General features: G+C 42.9%; 1 protein-coding gene across 4 annotated transcripts in view; it reads left to right on the top strand.

Annotated features, from left to right (window-relative positions):
• The window catches only part of LOC115225813 (src substrate cortactin), a 63,169-nt gene that overhangs the window by 23,012 nt on the left and 13,680 nt on the right, over nucleotides 1-26,477 (top strand). For 3 of the 4 annotated variants that reach the window (XR_005004182.1, XM_036514673.1, XM_036514674.1), the window contains exons 2-11: nucleotides 167-264; nucleotides 1,266-1,339; nucleotides 2,589-2,718; nucleotides 8,898-9,008; nucleotides 10,290-10,344; nucleotides 15,231-15,341; nucleotides 16,634-16,744; nucleotides 23,279-23,389; nucleotides 24,882-25,261; nucleotides 26,262-26,331. Coding sequence is in view for 3 of the 4 variants with exons in the window: in XM_036514673.1 (XP_036370566.1) it covers nucleotides 175-264; nucleotides 1,266-1,339; nucleotides 2,589-2,718; nucleotides 8,898-9,008; nucleotides 10,290-10,344; nucleotides 15,231-15,341; nucleotides 16,634-16,744; nucleotides 23,279-23,389; nucleotides 24,882-25,261; nucleotides 26,262-26,331 (1,243 nt within the window). In the remaining variant the exon portion in view is untranslated. The remainder of the gene's footprint in view (nucleotides 1-166; nucleotides 265-1,265; nucleotides 1,340-2,588; nucleotides 2,719-8,897; nucleotides 9,009-10,289; nucleotides 10,345-15,230; nucleotides 15,342-16,633; nucleotides 16,745-23,278; nucleotides 23,390-24,881; nucleotides 25,262-26,261; nucleotides 26,332-26,477) is intronic. The other variant, XM_029796784.2, reaches the window with a different exon arrangement.

A 26,477-nucleotide genomic window follows, 5' to 3' on the forward strand; every position in this document is an offset into this window, starting at 1 on the left:
GGTAGTTGTAATAGCTGTCTCTTTTGCAGAACTGCTAAGTTATGAGAATGTAAACAAACCAACAAAGGACGTGTAGCAGTTAGAGGGTATATATATATATATACACACTCACACACGTTGATTTTTGCTTGACCTCTGTTCAATTTTCGTTTGTTTCTTTCGTCAGTGTCCAAGATGTGGAAAGCTGCTGCTGGTACAAACGTCAAGTTTGAGACGAAAAACGATGACGCTGACGACGACTGGGAAACTGATCCGGACTTTGTGGTAAGTTCTCTCTCTGGCACACACACTCTGACACACACATGCTTGCACAAATACTCACTCACACAAACGTATTCATACACACACTCACACACACTCACAATCATTTACACACACATCCATACACACATATTCAATACACACACACACACTCTCTCTCTCTCTCTCTCTCTCACATACACACACACTAATGTACCAGCAAATACCCACAGATTATCCGCAAGTAGTAAATATTTTTTATATCTTTCATCTTTTACCTTTTACTTGTTTCAATCATTAGACTGTGGCCATGCTGAGGCACCGCCTTGAAGAATTCTTAGTCAGATTAATCGAACCCAGTGCAGTTTTTCTTTAAACCCTGGCAGTTATTCTATCAGTGTCTTTTGCCAAACCGCTATGTCAAGGGACATAAACACACCAACACCAGTTGCCAAGTGGTGACATGCACACAAAGATATATAAGAATGACTTCAGGATGCTGAACCCTTCAGGCAAGATGACAAAGGACCGAGGTGTCTGGCATTTTGCTGCGCTCAAGAAGATCCGTACTCTGCAGCAAAACTGTTAAGACTGGTCGCTGTGGTGGTGAAAAGTGCCTGTGCGGTGTCACATAGAAATGCCTGTGTGGTGCACATGAAAGCAGCTGTGTGACGCCATGCAAAAGCACAGATGCAGTGCCACGTTAAAAGCACCCAGCCCACTCTGTAAAGTGGTTGGCGCTAGGGAGGGCATCCAACCGTAGAAACCATTCTAAATCATACTGGAGTCTGGTGTAGTTCCCCAGTTTGCCAACTGTAGAAACCTTGCTAGATCTGATTGGAGCCTGGTGCAGCCTCCCAGCTTGCCAATCCTCAGTCAAACCATCCAACCCATGCCAACATGAAAAACAGACGTTAAATGATGATGATGATGATATATATCCTTGCTTCTGTGTCTCTCCTTTTCTCTCTTATATTTCCTGACCCTTCTCTTTTATTGAGTTCTTCTGTTTTTCCATTGTCCAGAATGATGTGAGCGAGAAGGACCAGCGATGGGGTTCGAAAACAGTCGCAGGATCAGGCCACATGGCCTCCATCAGGTAAATAACTCTTTTCACTTTGAAAAATTAAGGACATTTTTTAAAACTGACACTGCTCCATGTGTGGTCGGAAGCTACATGGGAATGAAACCCCATTTTTTGCATGAAGCTGGGGTGAAGCTGTAAGTTCACAGCCCCACTTTGTTTTTTGACCCTTTAGCATTTAAACTGACCGTATCTGGCCACATGTGTGGTCAGAAGCTACATGGGTTTGAACCCCCATTGTTTGTCTGAAGCTGGGGGGAAACTGTAAGTTCACAGCCCCTTGTTTTTTGACCCTTTAGCATTTAAACTGACCGTATCTGGCCACGTGTGGTCAGAAGCTACATGAGAATGAAAGCATTTAAACTGACCGTATCTGGCCACATGTGTGGTCAGAAGCTACATGGGTATGACACCCCATTATTTGTATGAAGCTGGGGTGAAGCTGTAAGTTCACAGCCCCACTTTGTTTTTTGACCCTTTAGCATTTAAACTGACCGTATCTGGCCACATGTGTGGTCAGAAGCTACATGGGTATGAAACCCCATTATTTGTATGAAGCTGGGGTGAAGCTGTAAGTTCACAGCCCCACTTGTGCCTGGTCTACCTGTATCAGACGGGTAGTCATGAAGGTTATACTGGGCTTCGTATATTAGTACCCCAGTGTCACTTTGATGGCATGCACTGCTCTCTCACTCAATCATAATAATAATAATAGAAATAGTAATTAATAATAAATAATAATAATAGAAATAATAATTAATAATAATAATAATTAATAATAATAATAAAAATAATAATTAATAATAATAAAAATGATAATTAATAATAATTATAATGATAATTAATAATAAAAATGATAATAATAATAAAAATGATAATTAATAATAATAAATAATAATAATAATAATATTTAATAATAATAAAAATAATTAATAATAATAATTATAATAATTAATAATAATAATATTTAATAATAATAATTAATAATAATAATATTTAATAATAATAATAAATAATAATAATATCTAATAATAATAATAATTAATAATAATAAAAATAATAATTAATAAAATAATAATTAATAATAATAATTAATAATAAAGATAATAATTAATAATAATAATTAATAATAAAAATAATAATTAATAATAAATGATAATAATTAATAATAATAATAATAAAAATAATAATTAATAATAATAATAATTAATAATAATAATAATAATAATAATAATAAAGTTGTTGATGTTTAAAAATGTTTCAGCTTGAACACTTTGCGAGAGGGCGTTGCTCAGGATCATGCCTCTAACAAGAAGAAAGAATTTGAAGCTGGCCCTCAAGCTTCTTACGGCTATGGAGGTAAATTCGGGGTCCAGAAGGACCGAATGGACAAAGTAAGTGCTGCTTCACGTATCTGGGTTTATTACTTTTTTATATAAAAAATACAAAAATCGAAATCAATCAACATCAATGGTAATTGCAGCTGTGATACCAGTGCCGTTGGTACGTAAGAGAACCATCCAAACGTGGCCGTTGCCAGCGCTGCCCCGACTGGCCCCTGTGCCGGTGTCACGTAAAAAGTACCATCCGAACGTGGCCGTTGCCAGCATCGCCTGGCCCCTGTGCCAGTGGCACGTAAAAAGTACCATCCGATCATGGCCGTTGCCAGCCTCGCCTGGCCCCTGTGCCAGTGGCACGTAAAAAGTACCATCTGATCGTGGCCGTTGCCAGCCTCGCCTGGCCCCTGTGCCAGTGGCACGTAAAAAGCACCATCCGATCATGGCCGTTGCCAGCCTCGCCTGGCCCCTGTGCCAGTGGCATGTAAAAAGTACCATCCGATCATGGCCGTTGCCAGCCTCGCCTGGCCCCTGTGCCAGTGGCATGTAAAAAGCACCATCCGATCATGGCCGTTGCCAGCCTCGCCTGGCCCCTGTGCCAGTGGCATGTAAAAAGCACCATCCGATCATGGCCGTTGCCAGCCTCGCCTGGCCCCTGTGCCAGTGGCACGTAAAAAGCACCATCCGATCATGGCCGTTGCCAGCCTCGCCTGGCCCCTGTGCTGGTGTCACATAAAAAGCCCATCCGATCATGACCGTTGCCAGCCTCGCCTGGCCCTGTGCCAGTGGCACGTAAAAAGCACCATCCGATCATGGCTGTTGCCAGCCTCGCCTGGCCCCTGTGCCAGTGGCACGTAAAAAGCACCATCCGATCATGGCCGTTGCCAGCCTCGCCTGGCCCCTGTGCCAGTGGCACGTAAAAAGCACCATCCGATCATGGCCGTTGCCAGCCTCGCCTGGCCCCTGTGCTGGTGTCACATAAAAAGCACCATCCGATCATGGCCGTTGCCAGCCTCGCCTGGCCCCTGTGCCAGTGGCACGTAAAAAGCACCATCCGATCATGGCCGTTGCCAGCCTCGCCTGGCCCCGGTGCTGGTGGTCACATAAAAAGCACCATCCGATCATGGCCGTTGCCAGCCTCGCCTGGCCCCTGTGCCAGTGGCACGTAAAAAGCACCATCCGATCATGGCCGTTGCCAGCCTCGCCTGGCCCCTGTGCCAGTGGCACGTAAAAAGCACCATCCGATCATGGCCGTTGCCAGCCTCGCCTGGCCCCTGTGCCAGTGGCACGTAAAAAGCACCATCCGATCATGGCCGTTGCCAGCCTCGCCTGGCCCCTGTGCCAGTGGCACGTAAAAAGCACCATCCGATCATGGCCGTTGCCAGCCTCGCCTGGCCCCTGTGCTGGTGTCACATAAAAAGCACCATCCGATCATGGCCGTTGCCAGCCTCGCCTGGCCCCTGTGCCAGTGGCACGTAAAAAGCACCATCCGATCATGGCCGTTGCCAGCCTCGCCTGGCCCCTGTGCCAGTGGCACGTAAAAAGCACCATCCGATCATGGCCGTTGCCAGCCTCGCCTGGCCCCTGTGCCAGTGGCATGTAAAAAGCACCATCCGATCATGGCCGTTGCCAGCCTCGCCTGGCCCCTGTGCCAGTGGCATGTAAAAAGCACCATCCGATCATGGCCGTTGCCAGCCTCGCCTGGCCCCTGTGCCAGTGGCATGTAAAAAGCACCATCCGATCATGGCCGTTGCCAGCCTCGCCTGGCCCCTGTGCTGGTGTCACGTAAAAAGCACCATCCGATCATGGCCGTTGCCAGCCTCGCCTGGCCCCTGTGCCAGTGGCACGTAAAAAGCACCATCCGATCATGGCCGTTGCCAGCCTCGCCTGGCCCCTGTGCTGGTGTCACGTAAAAAGCACCATCCGATCATGGCCGTTGCCAGCCTCGCCTGGCCCCTGTGCCAGTGGCACGTAAAAAGCACCATCCGATCATGGCCGTTGCCAGCCTCGCCTGCCCCTGTGCTGGTGTCATGTAAAAAGCACCATCCGATCATGGCCGTTGCCAGCCTCGCCTGGCCCTGTGCCAGTGGCATGTAAAAAGCACCATCCGATCATGGCCGTTGCCAGCCTCGCCTGGCCCCTGTGCTGGTGTCATGTAAAAAGCACCATCCGATCATGGCCGTTGCCAGCCTCGCCTGGCCCCTGTGCTGGTGTCACGTAAAAAGCACCATCCGATCATGGCCGTTGCCAGCCTCGCCTGGCCCCTGTGCCAGTGGCACGTAAAAAGCACCATCCGATCATGGCCGTTGCCAGCCTCGCCTGGCCCCTGTGCCAGTGGCACGTAAAAAGCACCATCCGATCATGGCCGTTGCCAGCCTCGCCTGGCCCCTGTGCTGGTGTCATGTAAAAAGCACCATCCGATCATGGCCGTTGCCAGCCTCGCCTGGCCCCTGTGCTGGTGTCACGTAAAAAGCACCATCCGATCATGGCCGTTGCCAGCCTCGCCTGGCCCCTGTGCCAGTGGCACGTTAAAAAGCACCATCCGATCATGGCCGTTGCCAGCCTCGCCTGGCCCCTGTGCCAGTGGCACGTAAAAAGCACCATCCGATCATGGCCGTTGCCAGCCTCGCCTGGCCCCTGTGCTGGTGTCATGTAAAAAGCACCATCCGATCATGGCCGTTGCCAGCCTCGCCTGGCCCCTGTGCTGGTGTCACGTAAAAAGCACCATCCGATCATGGCCGTTGCCAGCCTCGCCTGGCCCCTGTGCTGGTGTCACATAAAAAGCACCATCCGATCATGGCCGTTGCCAGCCTCGCCTGGCCCCTGTGCCAGTGGCATGTAAAAAGCACCATCCGATCATGGCCGTTGCCAGCCTCGCCTGGCCCCTGTGCTGGTGTCATGTAAAAAGCACCATCCGATCATGGCCGTTGCCAGCCTCGCCTGGCCCCTGTGCTGGTGTCATGTAAAAAGCACCATCCGATCATGGCCGTTGCCAGCCTCGCCTGGCCCCTGTGCTGGTGTCACATAAAAAGCACCATCCGATCATGGCCGTTGCCAGCCTCGCCTGGCCCTGTGCTGGTGTCATGTAAAAAGCACCATCCGATCATGGCCGTTGCCAGCCTCGCCTGGCCCCTGTGCTGGTGTCACGTAAAAAGCACCATCCGATCATGGCCGTTGCCAGCCTCGCCTGGCCCCTGTGCTGGTGTCACATAAAAAGCACCATCCGATCATGGCCGTTGGCCAGCCTCGCCTGGCCCCTTGTGCCAGTGGCATGTAAAACACCATCCGATCATGGCCGTTGCCAGCCTCGCCTGGCCCCTGTGCTGGTGTCATGTAAAAAGCACCATCCGATCATGGCCGTTGCCAGCCTCGCCTGCCCCTGTGCTGGTGTCATGTAAAAAGCACCATCCGATCATGGCCGTTGCCAGCCTCGCCTGGCCCCTGTGCTGGTGTCACATAAAAAGCACCATCCGATCATGGCCGTTGCCAGCCTCGCCTGGCCCCTGTGCCAGTGGCATGTAAAAAGCACCATCCGATCATGGCCGTTGCCAGCCTCGCCTGGCCCCTGTGCTGGTGTCATGTAAAAAGCACCATCCGATCATGGCCGTTGCCAGCCTCGCCTGGCCCCTGTGCTGGTGTCATGTAAAAAGCACCATCCGATCATGGCCGTTGCCAGCCTCGCCTGGCCCCTGTGCTGGTGTCACATAAAAAGCACCATCCGATCATGGCCGTTGCCAGCCTCGCCTGGCCCCTGTGCTGGTGTCATGTAAAAAGCACCATCCGATCATGGCCGTTGCCAGCCTCGCCTGGCCCCTGTGCTGGTGTCATGTAAAAAGCACCATCCGATCATGGCCGTTGCCAGCCTCGCCTGGCCCCTGTGCCAGTGGCATGTAAAAAGCACCATCCGATCATGGCCGTTGCCAGCCTCGCCTGGCCCCTGTGCTGGTGTCATGTAAAAAGCACCATCCGATCATGGCCGTTGCCAGCCTCGCCTGGCCCCTGTGCTGGTGTCATGTAAAAAGCACCATCCGATCATGGCCGTTGCCAGCCTCGCCTGGCCCCTGTGCTGGTGTCACATAAAAAGCACCATCCGATCATGGCCGTTGCCAGCCTCGCCTGGCCCCTGTGCTGGTGTCACATAAAAAGCACCATCCGATCATGGCCGTTGCCAGCCTCGCCTGGCCCCTGTGCCAGTGGCACGTAAAAAGCACCATCCGATCATGGCCGTTGCCAGCCTCGCCTGGCCCCTGTGCTGGTGTCACGTAAAAAGCACCATCCGATCATGGCCGTTGCCAGCCTCGCCTGGCCCCTGTGCCAGTGGCACGTAAAAAGCACCATCCGATCATGGCCGTTGCCAGCCTCGCCTGGCCCCTGTGCTGGTGTCACATAAAAAGCACCATCCGATCATGGCCGTTGCCAGCCTCGCCTGGCCCCTGTGCCAGTGGCATGTAAAAAGCACCATCCGATCATGGCCGTTGCCAGCCTCGCCTGGCCCCTGTGCTGGTGTCATGTAAAAGCACCATCCGATCATGGCCGTTGCCAGCCTCGCCTGGCCCTGTGCTGGTGTCACGTAAAACACATCCCGATCATGGCCGTTGCCAGCCTCGCCTGGCCCCTGTGCCAGTGGCACGTAAAAAGCACCATCCGATCATGGCCGTTGCCAGCCTCGCCTGGCCCCTGTGCTGGTGTCATGTAAAAAGCACCATCCGATCATGGCCGTTGCCAGCCTCGCCTGGCCCCTGTGCTGGTGTCATGTAAAAAGCACCATCCGATCATGGCCGTTGCCAGCCTCGCCTGGCCCCTGTGCTGGTGTCCATGTAAAAAGCACACCATCCGATCATGGTGGCCGTTGCCAGCCTCGCCTGGCCCCTGTGCCGGTGGTACGTAAAAAGCACCATCTGATTGTGGCCGTTGCCAGCCTCGCCTGGCCCCTGTGCCGGTGGCACGTAAAAAGCACCATCTGATTGTGGCCGTTGCCAGCCTCTCCTGGCCTCAGTTCCGGTGGCACGTAAAAAGCACCATCTGATCGTGGCCGTTGCCAGCCTCGCCTGGCTCCCGTGCCGGTGGCACGTAAAAAGCACCCACTACACTCATGGAGTGGTTGGTGTTAGGAAGGGCATCCAGCTGTAGAAACACTGCCAGATCAGACTGGGCCTGGCGCAGCCTTCTGGCTTCCCAGACCCCAGTTGAACCGTCCAACCCATGCCAGCATGTAAAGCGGACGCTAAACGATGATGATGATGTGTGTGTGTGTGTGTGTGTTTGACCTTGATTCTCGTTGCATGACACCTTGGACAGATATCATCTGCTATAGCCTTAGGCATACATACCAATACATTGTGGTAAGTAGAGACTGTATGGAAGCCCACCATTTATATATATATAACAAAACATGTACATGATAACACTTCCAATCAGTTAATATCAGAAACCATGAGAGCCACTGCCAAATACTGCATCAGGGCATTTATTATTATTATTATTCAGTGGCACATAAAAAGCACCATCCAAACGTGGCCGATGCCAGCGCTGCCTCGACTGGCCCCTGTGCCGGTGGAACGTAAAAAGCACCCACTACACTCGCAGATTGGTTGGTGTTAGGAAGGGCATCCAGCTGTAGAAACACTGCCAGATCAGACTGGAGCCTGGTGCAGCCTCCTGGCTTCCCAGACCCCGGTCGAACCGTCCAACCCGTGCTAGCGCAGAAAACAGACGTTAAATGATGATGATGATGATGATTATTATTATTATTATTATTCAGTAGTCTTATTTTTATTGCATGCTTTCTCTGCTCTACCGAGCGCAGCTCTGTGTGCCTTGAGTATGTGCTGTGGTTTGTTGTGGTGCTCTTATTCTCACTGCATTTGAAACTGTTTCACATAGGATGTGTGCAGTGCCTAGTAGTGCTATTTTCTGTATGTTATATATACTTGTAAGTTCTGGTATTTTTGTTATGTACAGGCCAAGATTAAGACCCTTAGAGGCTCTAAGCACTTGAAAGATTTTGGTGCCCCCAAAATAAATGTAATTCAAAATATTAACAATAATATAAAATAAATTTATATTTTTCAAAATGTAACAAAACTAACAATAAACTGGAAAATAATGTCTTTTTTTTTGTATCCTTCCACTTTATTTATATTTGATAAATTTCCTCTTAAATTTTTTAATTGTGAACTCCTCGTTATGAAATGTTGTTGCTGTTGTTGTTGTTATTATTATTATTATTATTGTAGTCTGCTTTGGGTCATGAACACCAAGAAAAACTTGCTGTGCACAACAGCCAAAAGGATTTCTCAAAGGGATTTGGAGGTAAATTTGGAGTTCAGAAAGACCACCAAGACAAGGTAAACCCCTTTCATTTATTTCCACCTTTTAAAGTTGTTTCCAAGTGATGGGGAGGCTGGATGCTGAATTGGATGCTAAAATTGCAGGAGCTGGCTGGCACTGCAGTGTTGCCAGTTCCAGCATTTTGGTCCCCGAAGGAGGAGAGGCTGTTCAAAAGCCAAACTTTGTTATCTTTAATTTGGTTTTTGTCTCTGTTCCCCCATATGGTCAGAAGCTTGAGAGGTGGTTGGATGGAACTTACACTCGCCTCCTTATGAGAGCTCAAAATCTCTCGTGGAAGCATCATCCAACCAAAGTACAAATATATGGGAAACTACCACCTGTGTCATCTCTTGTGAAAGGTAGGAGAGTCCAGTTTGCTGGACATTGTTGTAGAGCTGAAAACAAGGTAATTTCTACTCTTCTCCTCTGGAAGCCATCTGCTCATGATACCAGAGGGCGCACACTCTCCTACCCTGATGTAATCTCCAGGGATACAGGCATCCAGCAACAGGACCTCCGTAATGCTATGATGGATCGTGAAGTCTGGCATAGCATAATTATTATTTGAGGGAATATTATTCCAAACTTACAGGGAAAAATTCAATTTAGAAATACTAAATCAAATTTCACAAAATATAATATATATATATATAAATTAGAAGAAAACCACCTTTTATCAATTCAAAATGAAAAATTAAATTACACCATCTAGAAAATTACATATAATGGAAATATTAAAATTAAATATAAGATAAAATATATACTGATGATTAAGTAATGTGCAAAATAATAAATAAAACGTATATATTTGGTAGAATAACAAATATATTTATCTATATATATATATATCCCGGAGTAAACACATAAATGTGAAACAAGGTGGAAAAAAGAGTACTCAAATACCAGGGGTAGAGTAATATGCTTTATTTAAAAGTAGCAGAAATTCAACAAAACCTGTTACTCTGAGTTTCATGTTCCCGTTCGTCGGACAGTTTTGAATGTGAAACTCAGAGTAACAGGTTTTGTTGAATTTCTGCTGCTTTTAAATAAAGTATATATATATATATATATATATGTATATATATATACACACACACACACACATACATATACGTGTACATGTGTGTGCATATATATTTGTGTGTAATATGTTATCAAAAGTGTGTGTGTATATATATATATATACATATATATATATATATATATATATATATATATATATATATATATATATATATATATATATAATGTGTGTGTGTGTATGATATATCCTTAATCCTTTTTCTTGTCTTTTGCAGTCGGCTGCTGATTGGTCGTACAAAGGTCAAACAGAGAAACATGCATCCCAAAAAGGTTGAGATTATCTTTCATTCCATTCCTCCCAGCCTCTCACACCATCATTTATTCCTTTCTTTTTCTTTCCTTCTCTTCTTTTTCCATTCTACTCTTCTGTCTTCTCAATTATTGTTTCTTTTACTGAAAGCACATGGCTCCCTAGTTAAAGCGTTTGGCTCACAATCACGAGGTAGTGAGTTCAATTCATGGACTGGGCCATGTGTTGAGTCCTTAAGCAAGACACTTTATTTCATGTTGCTCCAGTTCACCTGTTTGTAGAAATTAGTTATGATGTCACTAGTGCCAAGCTGTATTGGCCCCTTTGATTTTCTACAGCTGAATGCCCTTCCTGTTGCCAACACTGTGGTTAGAGCATCAAGTTCACAATCAGGAGGTGGTGAGTTCAATTCCCGGACCGGGCTGTGTGTTGTGTTCTTGAACAAGACACTTTACTTCACATTGCTCCAGATCACTCAGCTGTAGAAATGAGTTGTGGCAATGTCACAGGTGCCAAGCTGTATCGGCCCCTTTGCCTTTCCCTTGGACAACATCAGTGGCATGGAGACGGGAGGTTGGTATGCATGGGCGACTGCTGAACCTTGTCCAAACTTGTGCCTCGGAGGGGAACTTTCTGGGTGCAGTATATAGTATATATAGTTGAAATTTATAGAAAAACAAAAGTCGAAAACAGTTGTAAGAACAACAAGCAAGTGTATTAGTTTGATACTCGGAAAAATGAAAAACTCTTTTATGTTTCGTGCCTACACTCTTCAGCAGAAAGCAATTAGAGAAAATAAACAGAGAGAGAATGAAAAAAATCTTATAGATTTCAGCGGTCCAGCATGGCGAATCATATATATACATATTGAAAAATTGGGGAATGGCATAGATAAATCCAGGCTACATATGTTTCATAGCTAGCAGCACCTTGGAAGTAGTATATTATCCAAATGAGGGGTAGAAGCTGCGTTTCAGGCCAAGGATACCTTGATTTCATTAAGGTTACATTGTAACCTTAATGAAATCAAGTAAAAGAGTAAAAGATATATATATATACCGGAGTAAACACATAAATGTGAAACAAGGTGGAAAAGAGAGTACTCAAATACCAGTGGTAGAGTAATAGACTGGATAGAATTGACATATCGGTTCCATTCTAGCAAAAACTGTCCGATGAACGGCAACGGGAATCTCAGAGTAACAGGTTTTGTTGAATTTTTTGCTGCTTTAAATAAAGTATATATATATAATATATATATATATATATATATATATATATATAATATATATTTATACCGGAGTAACACATAAATGTGAAACAAGGTGGAAAAGAGAGTACTCAAATACCAGTGGTAGAGTAATAGACTGGATAGAATTGACATATCGGTTCCATTCTAGCAAAAACTGTCCGATGAACGGCAACGGGAATCTCAGAGTAACAGGTTTTGTTGAATTTTTTGCTGCTTTAAATAAAGTATATATATATATATATATATAATGTACTGACCAGTGATAGGAAATTCAACAAAAAAAGTACTCCATCTCAACATAGTCACCGTTTCTCTCAATAGCAATGTTCCACCTTCGAATGAGAGCATATATTCCTGCCCTGTAAAATTCTGTTGACTGCTCTTTGAGCTTGCCACTCAAACCCTCTTTCATGGGGCCGAAGAGATGATAGTCTGCAGGCGCTAAATTATTCCAGTGATGAGGAAGTGAAAACTGTAGTGAAGAAGTGGCTCAAAGAACAGTCAACAGAATTTTACGAGGCAGGGATACATGCTCTCATTCGAAGGTGGAACATTGCTATTGAGGATTCCTTGATTTTATTAAGGTTACATTGTCATTTGGAGATCCCGCTAGGGATTCAAACAAAATGTTATTCCATTCCCTAATTTTTGGATGTTTATTCGCATATACAACAACCCTTGTTGTTAAATGAGAACTTTATAATTAACTTTTTTCGGCGTATCGTACTTTGGTATGGGAAAAGTTCGTAACCTTCTGCGCCAGTAAACTTCTGCTGTTCCTGAAAGTTGTTTTTTAAATCTTCTGTAGATTGCTTGAAGCTTACTAACTTCCTACAGCTTGATCCTTGGATCTTACCTTTACACACACATATAAAGAACCAGCTTCATTTTGATGTATGATACATGTTCCTGTGTTGGTAATTATACCTGTCTTAAACAAAATGGCATTACTTTATGACTCACTTTCGTATATAACTATTTATTAGATTTAGTAAAGCCCTTGGATTAACTCCGAAGTTAATTCTTCCTTCCATATGGCTTTTGTTGCAACTAACACTACCTGGACCATTTGTGGTGGCTTCGGTTTTATTAACCCTCGAGATGTTCTGAGGACACTTAGAGGACGTTTAGTGCTTGTAGTATTTAGATTGCTGCCCTCAGTGACATCTGGTGAGCAATATGAACCAGAAACCCTCAAACATGGATCTCGACTCTTCTGTTATCTCACAGATTATTCAAAAGGATTCGGCGGTAAATTTGGTTTGCAAAAAGATCGCCAGGATACGAGCGCAGTTGGATATGAATATGAAGGCAAAGTCGAAAAACATCAGTCGCAGACAGGTAATGAGAATGCCAGAGTGTGTCTAATTACAAACAGGTAATGAGTGTGAACTTTGAAGCATTTGAAACCATCTAGGTAAGATAAGTGATGGGTCTTTTGTCATTTGTCAAGGTGGAATAATGACTTATAAAATCTTATATAAATAGTCACAAAATGTGACTGTGTCACTTCTATACAATAAAAATTCCTGGGGTTTAACTGTTGGATTATGTGTGTGTGTGTGTGTATGCTATATATATATATATATATATATACTTTTATATATATATATACTTTTTATCTTATACTAAATTTTTAATACTTTTTGATAGCTATATATATTTAAGTATATATATATATATAAATATAAAAATTCATAAATATAAATTAATAATTTTAATTTTTAAATTTTATATTTTATATATTTTGTATATTATATTAATTATTTTTCTTTTTATGTTTTGGTTTATGTTTTCCATTGTTTGATTTGCCTTGCCCAAACTTGTGCCTTGGAGGGTAACTTTCAAGGTGCAATCCCATGGTCATTTATAGCCGAAGGGGTCTCCTCCTCCTCCTCAGTTGTTGCTATAATCATCGAGAGAGTAGCACATGCCATTAAAGTGGCACTGGGGTGCAAATATACGAAGCCCAGTATACCCATCACGACTACCCGTCTGATAAGGGTACACCAGGCACGTGCATCACAACCACATGTGCATGACATGGTGACCTCATATCAAGATAAACAGCACATGACCCCTTGCAGGTGGGGCCCACTTAGAATTTCCTTCCAGTAACTTTCTAGGTGCAATCTTCCGAAGAGGATCTTTTACTCTTTACCCTATGCTGTGCTTCTCTCAAAATCTGTGGTTTTTATGCCAATCCGAGCGTGGCCGTCTGCCAGCCTCGTCTGGCACCTGTGTCGGTGGCACATAAAAAACACCATCCGAGCGTGGCCGTCCGCCAGCCTCGTCTGGCACCTGTGTCGGTGGCATAAAAAAACACCATCCGAGCGTGGCCGTCTGCCAGCCTCGTCTGGCACCTGTGTCGGTGGCACATAAAAAACACCATCCGAGCGTGGCCGTCTGCCAGCCTCGTCTGGCACCTGTGTCGGTGGCACATAAAAAACACCATCGAGCGTGGCCGTCCGCCAGCCTCATCTGGCACCTGTGTCGGTGGCACATAAAAAACACCATCCGAGCGTGGCGTCCGCCAGCCTCGTCTGGCACCTGTGTCGGTGGCACATAAAAAACACCATCCGCGTGGCCGTCTGCCAGCCTCGTCTGGCACCTGTGTCGGTGGCACATAAAATCACCCACTACACTCTCGGAGTGGTTGGCGTTAGGAAGGGCATCCAGCTGTAGAAACACTGCCACATCTGACTGGCCTGGTGCAGCCTTCGGGCTTCCCAGACCCCAGTTGAACCGTCCAACCCATGCTAGCATGGAAAGCGGACGTTAAACGATGATGATGATGATGATGTTTGGGGACCTGCAAATTGCTTGCGTGTGCAAGTGCTTCTAGTTAAAAGCTCCACATACCAGATGGCAGAGTAGGGTTCAAGGTTCCATCAGGAGAGATTGTGCACCATCTCAGAGCCTTCCTCTTAATGGCTTTACAGTGCACTTACCCCATTCACTGATATGAGGGCCCTACGTACTAGTATTAGATCCTATGTCCTTCATCTCTGGATCATCAGCACCCTTTAAATCGTGGAGTGTTGCAGGTCTGACTTGCCATATAGGTAAACAAGTACCTCAAACCTAGGCATCATTTCTCTAACCAGATTCAATTGTCTTTTTTCAGCCATAACGAATATCATATGTAATTAACACTCTTTTACTCTTTTACTTGTTTTAGTCATATGACTGCGGAGCACCGCCTTTTTAATCGAGCAACTTGGCCCCGAGACTTATTCTTCTGTAAGCCCAGTACTTATTCTATCGGTCTCTTTTGCCGAACCGCTAAGTAACGGGGTCGTAAACACACCAGCATCAGTTGTCAAGCAATGCTAGGGGGACAAACACAGACACACACACACACACATATATATATATATACATATCTACGACAGGCTTCTTTCAGTTTCCGTCTCCCAAATCCACTCATAAGGCATTGGTCGGCCTGAGGCTATAGCAGAAGACACTTGCCCAAGGTGCCACGCAGTGGGACTGAACCCGGAACCATGTGGTTGGTAAACAAGCTACTTACCACACAGCCACTCCTATGCCTATGCATCATTTCTCTAACCAGATTCAATTGTCTTTTTTCAGTCATAACGAATATCATATGTAATTAACACTATATTTTTAATTAACATGATTTGCTTACAGATTATTCTCAAGGATTTGGTGGGAAATTTGGCGTTCAGTCTGAGAGTATGGACAAATCTGCTGTTGGATGGGATCACCAGGCGAATTTAGAGAAACACGAGTCACAGAAAGGTATGTAATGGTTCTCAGCCCCCAGATGGTGTTATTTAGACCTGGGTTTTTTCCTATTTTGATTACCTTTGATTTTGAGCTCTGCTATCATCACCAATTCTTTATTTTTTTAATATTGTCTAATGAGTACGAGGGAGACTGAACTGTTATACACACACATACATCTTTTACTTTCTCTTTCACTTTAAAACAAAAGTAAATAAATAAAATATTTTTACGGAAATTAACGAACTCTGGATAACAGTTCTGAGAGTCAAAGCGAAAGATCGCCATTCTCTTGAAAATAATTTTACGAAAACATTAAAATATTGTCTGTTTAAAGAAAGCTAAAATATAAATATTTACTGTACAAACAACTTACATTTTTGAAATCACATTTACTTAAAAATATTTCTAAATGATTAAAATATTGTATATGTCAAAAATTCATCGATTTTTTTCTTCTTAGAGAGTGCGAAGACTATGTGTGTGTATATGTCACAGATAGTGGACGTGTGTTTCTATGGACTGACTAGCCATGACATTCATTATATGTGTGTGTGTATATGTCACAGATAGTGGACATGTGTTTCTATGGACTGACTAGCCATGACATTCATTATATGTGTGTGTGTGTATGTCACAGATAGTGGACGTGTGTTTCTATGGACTGACTAGCCATGACATTCATTATATGTGTGTGTGTGTATGTCACAGATAGTGGACGTGTGTTTCTATGGACTGACTAGCCATGACATTCATTATATGTGTGTGTGTGTGTATGTCACAGATAGTGGACGTGTGTTTCTATGGACTGACTAGCCATGACATTCATTATATGTGTGTGTGTATATGTCACAGATAGTGGACGTGTGTTTCTATGGACTGACTAGCCATGACATTCATTATATGTGTGTGTGTGTGTATGTCACAGATAGTGGACGTGTGTTTCTATGGACTGACTAGCCATGACATTCATTATATGTGTGTGTGTGTATGTCACAGATAGTGGACGTGTGTTTCTATGGACTGACTAGCCATGACATTCATTATATGTGTGTGTGTGTATATGTCACAGATAGTGGACGTGTGTTTCTATGGACTGACTAGCCATGACATTCATTATATGTGTGTGTGTGTATGTCTGTTGACGCCATGGAAGCCAGATTTCTTTTTTGTCAAGAAATAAGAACAAAAATTGTGTTAATGTACACTGTATTTTATATTTATATATATATATATGATGTACTCCTTGTTATATTTTACGCTTATCCTCTTATCTCTTTGTCTCTCTCTCTCTTTCTCTCCGCCAGATTACAGTAAAGGTTTCGGTGGGAAATTTGGTGTGCAGAAGGACAGGCAGGACAGTTCGGCTGTTGGCTGGGAGTACGAAGGAAAAGTTCAGAAACATGAGTCTCAGACAGGTAGGTCACTATCTGGAGTGGGGCTGGGGGTGGGGGGTGGCTAATGCAGTCCTCTCCCTCTTCACCCTTGCCTCTGTCAGTCTATCTGTCTCCCTCACTGCTCTCTCTCTTTGTCTCCTGTCTCTCCCCTACGTTCCTTTCCTCTCCTCCATACCCCCCACTCTCTGGACCAGGGTGGGGCTGTAGTAGCGCAGTCCAGTGTTTCTAGTGAGTTGTTCTTTCTGTAAAACATGGAAAAAGGACTAAAAACTGGCCCACCTCTGGTCGATGGGTTAATACAGTAATGAAATGAGTTATTCTCTTCTGCCCTGTTCTGGTTGTAACTCTGGCACAGAAAATAAGAGAGAGAAAAAATAGAAAGAAATCCATCTTAGAACATCTTTAAAGTGTCAGAAATGACTTGAGAAAAACTTTGGTAAAATTTAGTAGAAACACTTTTAAATCACCAGTTCTATAATTATGGTTCTTTAACTCTTTTGATACCAATCCACTTCAAAATGCCTCTGGCTCTGTAATACAAATGCTTTGTTTTCAAAAGTTTTGAATTAAAATCTTCCACTAAACTTTAGTCACAATTTATGTTCTTAACACTAGCTTAATGATAACTAAGTTATTTTACTAAATTTCTAGAATTTTACTAAAATTCTACGAAAATAAAATTTTACTAAAATTCTGGTCAATTCGGTCAGTTAGGTGGTGAATCTCCCTCTGGACAATCAACAGAGAAATTGCTAACATGAAGTGACATTGGAAAATCGGTCAATAAAAAAAAATTAAAAATGGGAAATAACTAAAATGAACAATTTCCAACCCTTTTGATACCAACCCACTTAAGACACCCTCTAGCTCTGTAGTACAAATGTCTTGTTTTCATAAGTTTTGAATTAAAATCTTCCACCAAACCTTAGTCACAATTTATGTTCCTAACACTAGCTGAATGATATTAAGTTATTTCATTAAATTCTTTGTTATATTTAAAATTAATTGAAAGAAACACAGAGCGTCTCATCAGAAATATGGTAACAAAAGGGCTAACCCATTAGCATTTAAACCAGCCATATTAGCTCCAATACCTTATCTGTTTTGTGTTCAAACCAGCCAGATTTGGCCTCTCACACCTATCCTACAATGTCATTTTAAAATAAACAGCCACATCATTGAAATCTCTAAGTTAGAAGAAAATACGTTTAATATCCGCTTTCCATGCTAGCATGGGTTGGACGATTTTGACTGAGGGCTGGCAAACCAGATGGCTGCACCAGGCTCCAATCTTGATCTGGCAGAGTTTCTACAGCTTGATGCCCTTCCTAACACCAACCATTCCGAGAGTGTAGTGGGTGCTTTTTACGTGCCACCGGTATGGGGGCCAGTCAGGCGGTACTGGCAATGACCTAGCTCGAATCTTTTTACACATGCCACCAGCACAGGTGCCAGTAAGGCAACGTTGGTAACGATCACGCTCGAATGGTGCCCTTTTACGTGCCACTGGCATGGAAGCCAGTTGGCTGCTCTGGCAACGATCATGCTCGGATGGTGCTCTTGGCACCCCACAAGGAATAAAGAAGCATTTCATTTGATAAACTGAATGCTAAAGGGTTAATTGCTTTTACCGTATCAGTTTCTGATGCTAGAATTTATAGAAGAAAAGTATTCTAAATCAACATTTGAAAATTCTTGATAATTAACCGTTTTATTTTTTTTTTTAACATTTGCTGTTTTGTTAAATTTATGAATTACGTTTTTTTCGTTTTTTGTGTGTGTGTTTTTCCTGGTTTGTTCTGTGCTGAACCAAACATTGCCTGTATTAATATAGATGAAGGTTGAAGGAAACTAGTAGTGTTTGGTCTAGATTAAATCATTTAGTAAAGATCACAAATTTGGATCGGTCCCTATGGCTTGATGAGATAAGAATCTAGATGAACCCAATGAAGGAAGCTTTACATGGCTTCTTGATCTACTAGAAATAACAGCCAAATGAGCTTCAAATCATACCTTGTCATCTTAAAAAAAGGACACATTAGAAAATGTTATTCGAGGTTCGCTGTACATAATAGGCTGGATGGTTGTGGTTGGAATGCTTTTCGTAACAGGTCTACCCAATTAGGGCTGACCTTTGGTTAAACACCCAGCCGCCAACAACACCATCAGCTACAAGAAAACTTTTGTTTTGAATAATGTCCTTCATTGGAGAGGGAACTTTTTCTTGAAATTTAAAAAAAAATTTTCTCTCCTCGATAAAAGGCTTTTTTACCCGAAATGTTAGCACTCTTATCTCTTCATGGCATTCATACTTATCCAGATTTGTGAAATGCATGCTTTAGCTTTCAGATTTTAGAGAAGTTGTTCTTAATATTGATTCAACTAATACACACACACACACACGCACGCATATGCACAAACTGAATGTCCTGCACAAGGCAAAATACAATACCTAGCACTTTCTAACTTGAATTCTTATTCTTGATTTTGACTTCCATCATTTTGGGAACTGGGATACATAAAGGACTTTCCCTAATAGAATTGTTTGAGTTTTTGACCTCCTGCCCTAAAATTGACTTCAGCTGACAAAATTGTTAGCATTTTGTCCATCTTTACATTCTGGGTTCAAATTCCACTGAGGTCAAATTCCACGTTTCATCCTTTTGGGGTTGATAAGAACAAGCCAAGCACTGGTGTCTATGTAATCAACTCCCACCCCCAAAATTTCATTCTTTGTGCCTCTAGCAGAAAGAATTATTCTTTTCTACTCTAGGCACAAGGCCCAAAATTTTTTTGGGGGGGGACATGTCAATTAGATTGACCCCAGTACGCAACAGGTACTTAATTTTTCAACCCCTGGAATGATGAAAGGTAAAGTTGACCTCGGCAGAATTTGAACTCAGAACGTAAAGACAGATGAAATACCTCTGGCAGCAGCCACGATCGGTTGGTGCTTTTTACATGCCACCGGTACGGAAGCCAGTCAAGGTGGCGCTGGCATCGGCCATGTTCAGATGGTGCTTTTTATGTGCCACTGGCACAGGTATCACAACTACTATTTCCATTTGATTTTTATTTTGATGTTGATGTACTTGACTCAATAGGTTTCCTCAAGCACAGCAGGTCGCCCTATGATCCAAGGTAAGCACAGCAGGTCGTTCTGCAATCCACCTGCTGTGCTTATATTTAAATATAGACCTCATATCTATATATATAAAGCTGAAGTTGACTGTGTATCGCAGGTTTGGTAGCCTTCAACTAACACTATCTCCTCCGAGACCCTGCAGCGCAAGTTGACCAAAATTGAGAGTATGATAGAAGGTTTGCTCTTCCTTCTGTAGAAGATAAAATTCAAATCGGACCATGTTAAGACCAAAAATTATTTACATCAAAAAGGTGCTTTTTTTCTATGAAAATCCCTATTTTTTACGATTTTTTGACTACTGTGTCGCCATTTTTCGGTGTATTTCAACCAGAAAAAATGTTCACTCAAAGAGAATAATAAGCTACATAATGCAAAATTTTTACTTTTCAAAAATTCCAATTCTAAAGGGTCGAAAAGAAAACAAACCCGAGCAATGCCGGGCGATACTGCTAGTTTAAATATAAACCTTCCAAGAGGAATTTCCTGCAGGAACTTTCCATTTATATTCTTTTAAACACCACCTCATTTCATCCAAATTGCTGATTATTTTCAAAATTAATTCAGACATATATGAAGAAGGCATTTCATTAATAACTAAGGTTAGAAAATGGTTAAAGATTTTCTGCCAGTCTTTGAGTTTTTTTGTTTTATTCCTATTCACTGCTTTCATTTTTATCACTCGTGTGTGGCTTATCTTTTTGGTTGGTTCCTTGTTGTATTGCTTTTTATGTAATTAATGTAAAACTAATAACTTAATCAATATAAAATAAACATTTTAACACTATCAAAGTATTGAATATTAAACCAATGTAAAAAAAAATATATAGCTAATTAAATCATGTATTATCTCTATAAATTGTAGATTTTTAATTAAATAAAAACATACATTGTTAACCTAAATTAAAGTTCATATTTAGCCGATACAGATATTGATAAATAATCAAAGTTTGAAAAGTTGTTTATTTATTTAATCCAAGTAAAAATATATGTAAAGATAATTATTTAACCTGTTTAAATACATTTTTAACTAATGTAAAAGTAGAAAGATAATTAACCATTATTTACATTATTTACATTTGACGGATATTTGTCCTCATCTTGTTTGTTGTTAACGTTTCGGCTGTTAACGTTTCGGTTGTTAACGTGTTGCACTCATGATCTTAAGGTTGTGGTTTCGATTCCTGGACCGGGCGATGTGATGTGTTCTTGAGCATAACACTTCATTTTCACATTGCTCCAGTCCACTCAGCTGGCAAAAATGAGTAACGCTGCGATGGACTGACGTCCCATCCAGGTGGGGGAATTTCTACACCACTGAAACCGAGAAACCGGCCCTTATGAGCCTGGCATGGCTTGAGAAGGAACATTTATTTTTATCTATACATAATTCTTGTCTGGATAGAATTAGGGGCCTACATTTCTAAACTAAAGGGATCAACACCCCTATCCATAAAGCCACTGAAACATCTGTACCCCCCCCCCCTACACACACAGTATATATCCTTTACTTGCTTTCTATTCACCTCTTTGATGTGGTCCCTTCCAGGGGTTCAGTGCTTCTGTATCCTACCTCGATGGGACCCCACCTTAATTGTCCCCTATCCCCACGTGATGGTTTTGGCATTGCTCCACCAGCTCAGCATAAATCCTTCACTTGCTTTCTACTCACCTCTTTGATGTGGTCCCTTCCAGGGGTTCAGTGCTTCTGCATCCTACCTCGATGGGACCCCACCCTGATTTTCCCCTATCCCCATCTGATGGTTTTAGCATTGCTCCACCAGCTCAGCATATATCCTTCACTTGCTTTCTGTTCACCTCTTTGATGTGGTCCCTTCCAGGGGTTCAGTGCTTCTGCGCCCTACCTCAATGGGACCTCACCTTAATTGTCCCCTATCCCCATCTGATGGTTTTAGCATTGCTCCACCAGCTCAGCATAAATCCTTCACTTGCATTCTACTCACCTCTTTGATGTGGTCCCTTCCAGGGGTTCAGTGCTTCTGCATCCTGCCTCGATGGGACCCCACCTTGATTGTCCCCTATCCCCATCTGATGGATTTGGCACTGCTCCACCAGCTCAGCATATATCCTTCACTTACCCTCATTTATCCCCTCAATATGGTCCTCCCAGAGAAGGGAGAATTCTGACAGAACCATCTGATTGGCGGGTTCTGAGATTAACGCCATAGCCTAAAACAATTACGGAAAGCATAGCACATATTACCAAGTCCTACTTGTTCATGGGTGATGGCTATGGTTGGCTTGGTTTTTCACACTTTGCTAATTCTATAGTAACTCACATAATTCAAACTGCTCTGCCTTAAACACAGAGGGACACAGTGACGGATTTAGACAATTGAGTCCTATAGACACCTTCCAACCATGATCATCTCATCGTTTGAGGCATATATAGGACTCTTTTGTCCGTGTTCATCTGGCAAATTTTCCTATACAGGCGCAGAAGTGGCTGTGTGGTAAGTAGCTTGCTAACCAACCACATGGTTCCAGGTTCAGTCCCACTATAGCCTCAGGCCGACCAAAGCCTTGTGAGTGGACTTGGTAGACGGAAACTGAAAGAAGCCCGTTGTATATATGTATATATATATATATACATGTAGGAGTGGCTGTGTGGTAAGAAGCTTGCTAACCAACCACATGGTTCCGGGTTCAGTCCCAACTGCGTGGCATCTTGGGCAAGTGTCTTCTACTATAGCCTCGGGCTGACCAAAGCCTTGTGAGTGGATTTGGTAGATGGAAACTGAAGGAAGCCCGTCGTATATATGTATATATATGTGTATGTTTGTGTGTCTGTATTTGTCCCCCTAGCATTGCTCGACAGCCGATGCTGTTGTGTTTATGTCCCCATCACTTAGCGGTTCGGCAAAAGAGACCGATAGAATAAGTACTGGGCTTATGAAAGAATAAGCCCCGGGGTCGAGTTGCTCGACTAAAAGGCAGTGCTCCAGCATGGCCGCAGTCAAATGACTGAAACAAGTAAAAGAGTAAAAGAGTATACCATTATGTTAAAAGAATCGTTAAGACGTTAAGATTGCAATCTTTCAACTTATTAACCTCGTTCTTGTAGAGACAAACTGCTTTTTAATATTTCTTTATTATAATATGTTTTGATTGGTTTCATCTTTGATCCCTGCTTGTGAGTAACTCCCAGAAAAGGAATATGGTAAAGTTTTAAAGTAAGTCAGTTCTTCTAATACGTGTGGCCTTGTTTGCAACTAACTCTGCCTGGACCGTTTGCGGTGGCTTCAGTTTTATTAACCCTCGAGATGTTCTGAGGACACTTAGAGGACATTTAGTGCTTGTAGTATTTAGATTGCGGCCCTCAGTGACATCTGGTGAGCGATATGAACCAGAAACCCTCAAACATGGATCTCGACTCTTCTGTCATCTCACAGATTATTCAAAAGGATTCGGCGGTAAATTTGGTTTGCAAAAAGATCGCCAGGATACGAGCGCTGTTGGATATGAATATGAAGGCAAAGTCGAAAAACATCAGTCGCAGACAGGTAATGAGAATGTCAGAGTGTGTCTTAATTACAAACAGGTGAACTTTGAAGTATTTGAAACCTAGGTAAGATAAGTGATGGGTCTTTTGTCATTTGTCAAGGTGGAATAATGACTTATAAAATCTTTTGTAAATAGTCTCAAAATGTTGTGGTTTTGAAAATTGTATTTTACTAATGTTACACTTATATATACAAGAAAAATTCTTGGGGTTTAACTGTTGAGTTATGTATGTGTATGTATGTATGTGTGTATGTATGTATGTATGTATGTATGTGTGTGTGTGTAATCATTTATTTACATGTTTATATAAGGAAAGTACTGGTGATTAACCATATATGTAGATATATGTGTGTGTGTATGTATATATGTGTATGTGCATGTATATGCGTGTATGTATGTATATCCATGTGTCACAAATGATCTGTCCTTGTATTTTCCTATCTGTCTTTGTATCGTTTTTCTGTCCGTATGTTTTTATTGTTATCCATTACGTTCTTACTCCATTTTTCGGATTGATATATACATATATATATATTTCGTTTTTGGATTTTGTTTGCAAGATTCTTTATATGAGTTTGTGTGTTGAAGCATATTCTGTTGTGCTTTATAATGTAACTCACTCACCGATAAAAGAAGCAACAAAAATTTTAGGAAAATAAAAATAAGAAAAAAGTGGAAATTTTACTGGTGAGTGTGTTACATTATAAGGCACAAAAAGAAAATGACTCTCCCCAGACACAACGGTATATATATATATGTTACAAAGTTTGCCTACCACTTGCAAGTTGCTTCTTGAGTCATCAGAGTCTTGGATGTAGCTGAGAGATGAAGTTGGAGACGTTCACCGGTGGGTGAGAGTAGGTGGGTAATATTATCTTTGTTTGTGGTGTTTATATATATATGCTTTATTTAAAGCAGCAGAAAATTCAACAAAATCTGTTACTCTGAGTTTCCCGTTGCCGTTCATCGGACAGTTTTTGCAAAATCTGTTACTCGGCAACGTGAAACTCAGAGTAATACATTTTGTTGAATTTTCTGCTGCTTTAAATAAAGCATATTACTCTACCACTGGTATTTGAATACGCTTTTTTCCACCTTGTTTCACATTTATGTGTTTACTCCGGTGTATATATATATATAAAGTGGAGGCACATGGCCTAGTGGTTAGAGCAGCGGACACGCGGTCGAGGGATCGCAGGTTCGAATTTCAGACCGGGCGATGTGTGTGTTTATGAGTGAAACGCCTAAGCTCCACCGACTCCCGCAGAAGGTAATGGCGATGCTGGTCTGTTTATGTCCCCGTTACTTAGCGGTTCGGCAAAAGAGACCGATAGAATAAGTACTGGGCTTACAAAAAGAATAAGTCCCAGGGTCGAGTCGCTCGATTAAAAGGCAGTGCTCCAGCATGGCCACAGTCAAAATGACTGAAACAAGTAAAAGAGTATATGTTATATCTGTTTTTTTTCATCTGTTACATGTTGCTGTTTTTAGACTATTCGCATGGATTTGGTGGTAAGTTTGGCGTCCAGAAGGATCGGCGAGACAAAGCAGCCCTTAGTTACGAAGACGAGACGAAGACCGAGCTGCATCCTTCCCAAGTCGACATGAATAAAGGATTCGGAGGCAAGTTTGGCATCCAAGACACCATGGATAAGACTGCCCTCAGCTACGACGCCGAGTGCAAAACCGAACTGCATCCGTCTCAGACCGACATGAAAAAAGGCTTTGGCGGCAAATACGGTGTGCAGGACGTCAAGGACAAGTCGGCGCTTAGCTACGAGGACGATACTAAAACGGAACTTCATTCTTCGCAAACCGATATGAAGAAAGGCTTTGGTGGTAAATTTGGAATCGACAATACGAAAGATAAGGTAGAGCTTTCTTTTATATTTTGTCTCATCATCATCATCATCGTTTAACGTCTGTTTTCCATGCTAGCACGGGTTGGACGGTTTGACCAGGCGACGATCTGGCAGAAACGTTAGCACGCCGGGCGAAATGCGTAGCCGTATTTCGTCTGCCGCTACGTTCTGAGTTCAAATTCCGCCGAGGTCGACTTTGCCTTTCATCCTTTCGGGGTCGATTAAATAAGTACCAGTTAGGCACTGGGGTCGATATAATCGACTTAAGCCGTTTGTCTGCGCTTGTTTGTCCTCTCTGTGTTTAGCTCCTTGTGGGTAGTAAAGAAATAGGTTTGACCAGGGTCTGGGAAGCCAGGAGGCTGCACAAGGCTCCAGTCTGATCTAGCAGTGTTTCTACAGCTGGATGCCCTTCCTAATGCCTAAAGCATCATCATCATCGTTATAAACATCGTTATCACCACCATCATCATCATCACCATTATCGCCATAACTACCACATATATATATATATCATCATCATCATCATCGTTTAACATTTGTTTTCCATGATAGCACGGGTTGGACGGTTCGACCAGGGCCTGGGAACGCAGGAAGCTGCGCAAGGCTCCAGTCTGATCTGGCAGTGCTTCTACAGCTGGATGCCCTTCCTAACGCCTACCACTCCGTGAGTGTAGTGGGTGCTTTTTACATGCCACCGGCACAGAAGCCAGTCAAGGCGGCGCTGGCATCGGCCACTTTCGGATGGTGCTTTTTACGTGCCACCGGCACAGGGATCACAACTTTAATTTCCATATACTTGTTTCTATCATTGGACTGTGGCCATGCTGGGACCACCTTGAAGCATCTAGTGAAACAAATCAACCCTGGTACGTTTTTGCTTATTCTGTTGCTGTCTTTTTACCAAAATAAATCAACAACTATTATCTAGTGGTGGTGGACGATAAAGACATCATTATCATTAGTTAACATCTCTTTATTAATTAACCATGTAAATCTTTCCTTGTTCCAGTCCGCTGGAGGCTATGAAGACATGAAAGGAACTGTTGGCACCAACTATAAAAAACCTTCGGCAGAAACCAGTAAGAGTTTTAACTTTATCTCTCTCTCTCTCTCTCTTTTTCTCTATCTATCTATCTATCTATCTATCTCTCACACACACATGCATACATACACATATCTCTCATCGTTTAACGTCCGTTTTTCATGCTAGCATATGTTGGACGGT

The sequence above is a fragment of the Octopus sinensis genome, linkage group LG28 (genome assembly GCF_006345805.1).
Source record: "Octopus sinensis linkage group LG28, ASM634580v1, whole genome shotgun sequence".
NCBI lineage: Eukaryota > Metazoa > Mollusca > Cephalopoda > Octopoda > Octopodidae > Octopus > Octopus sinensis.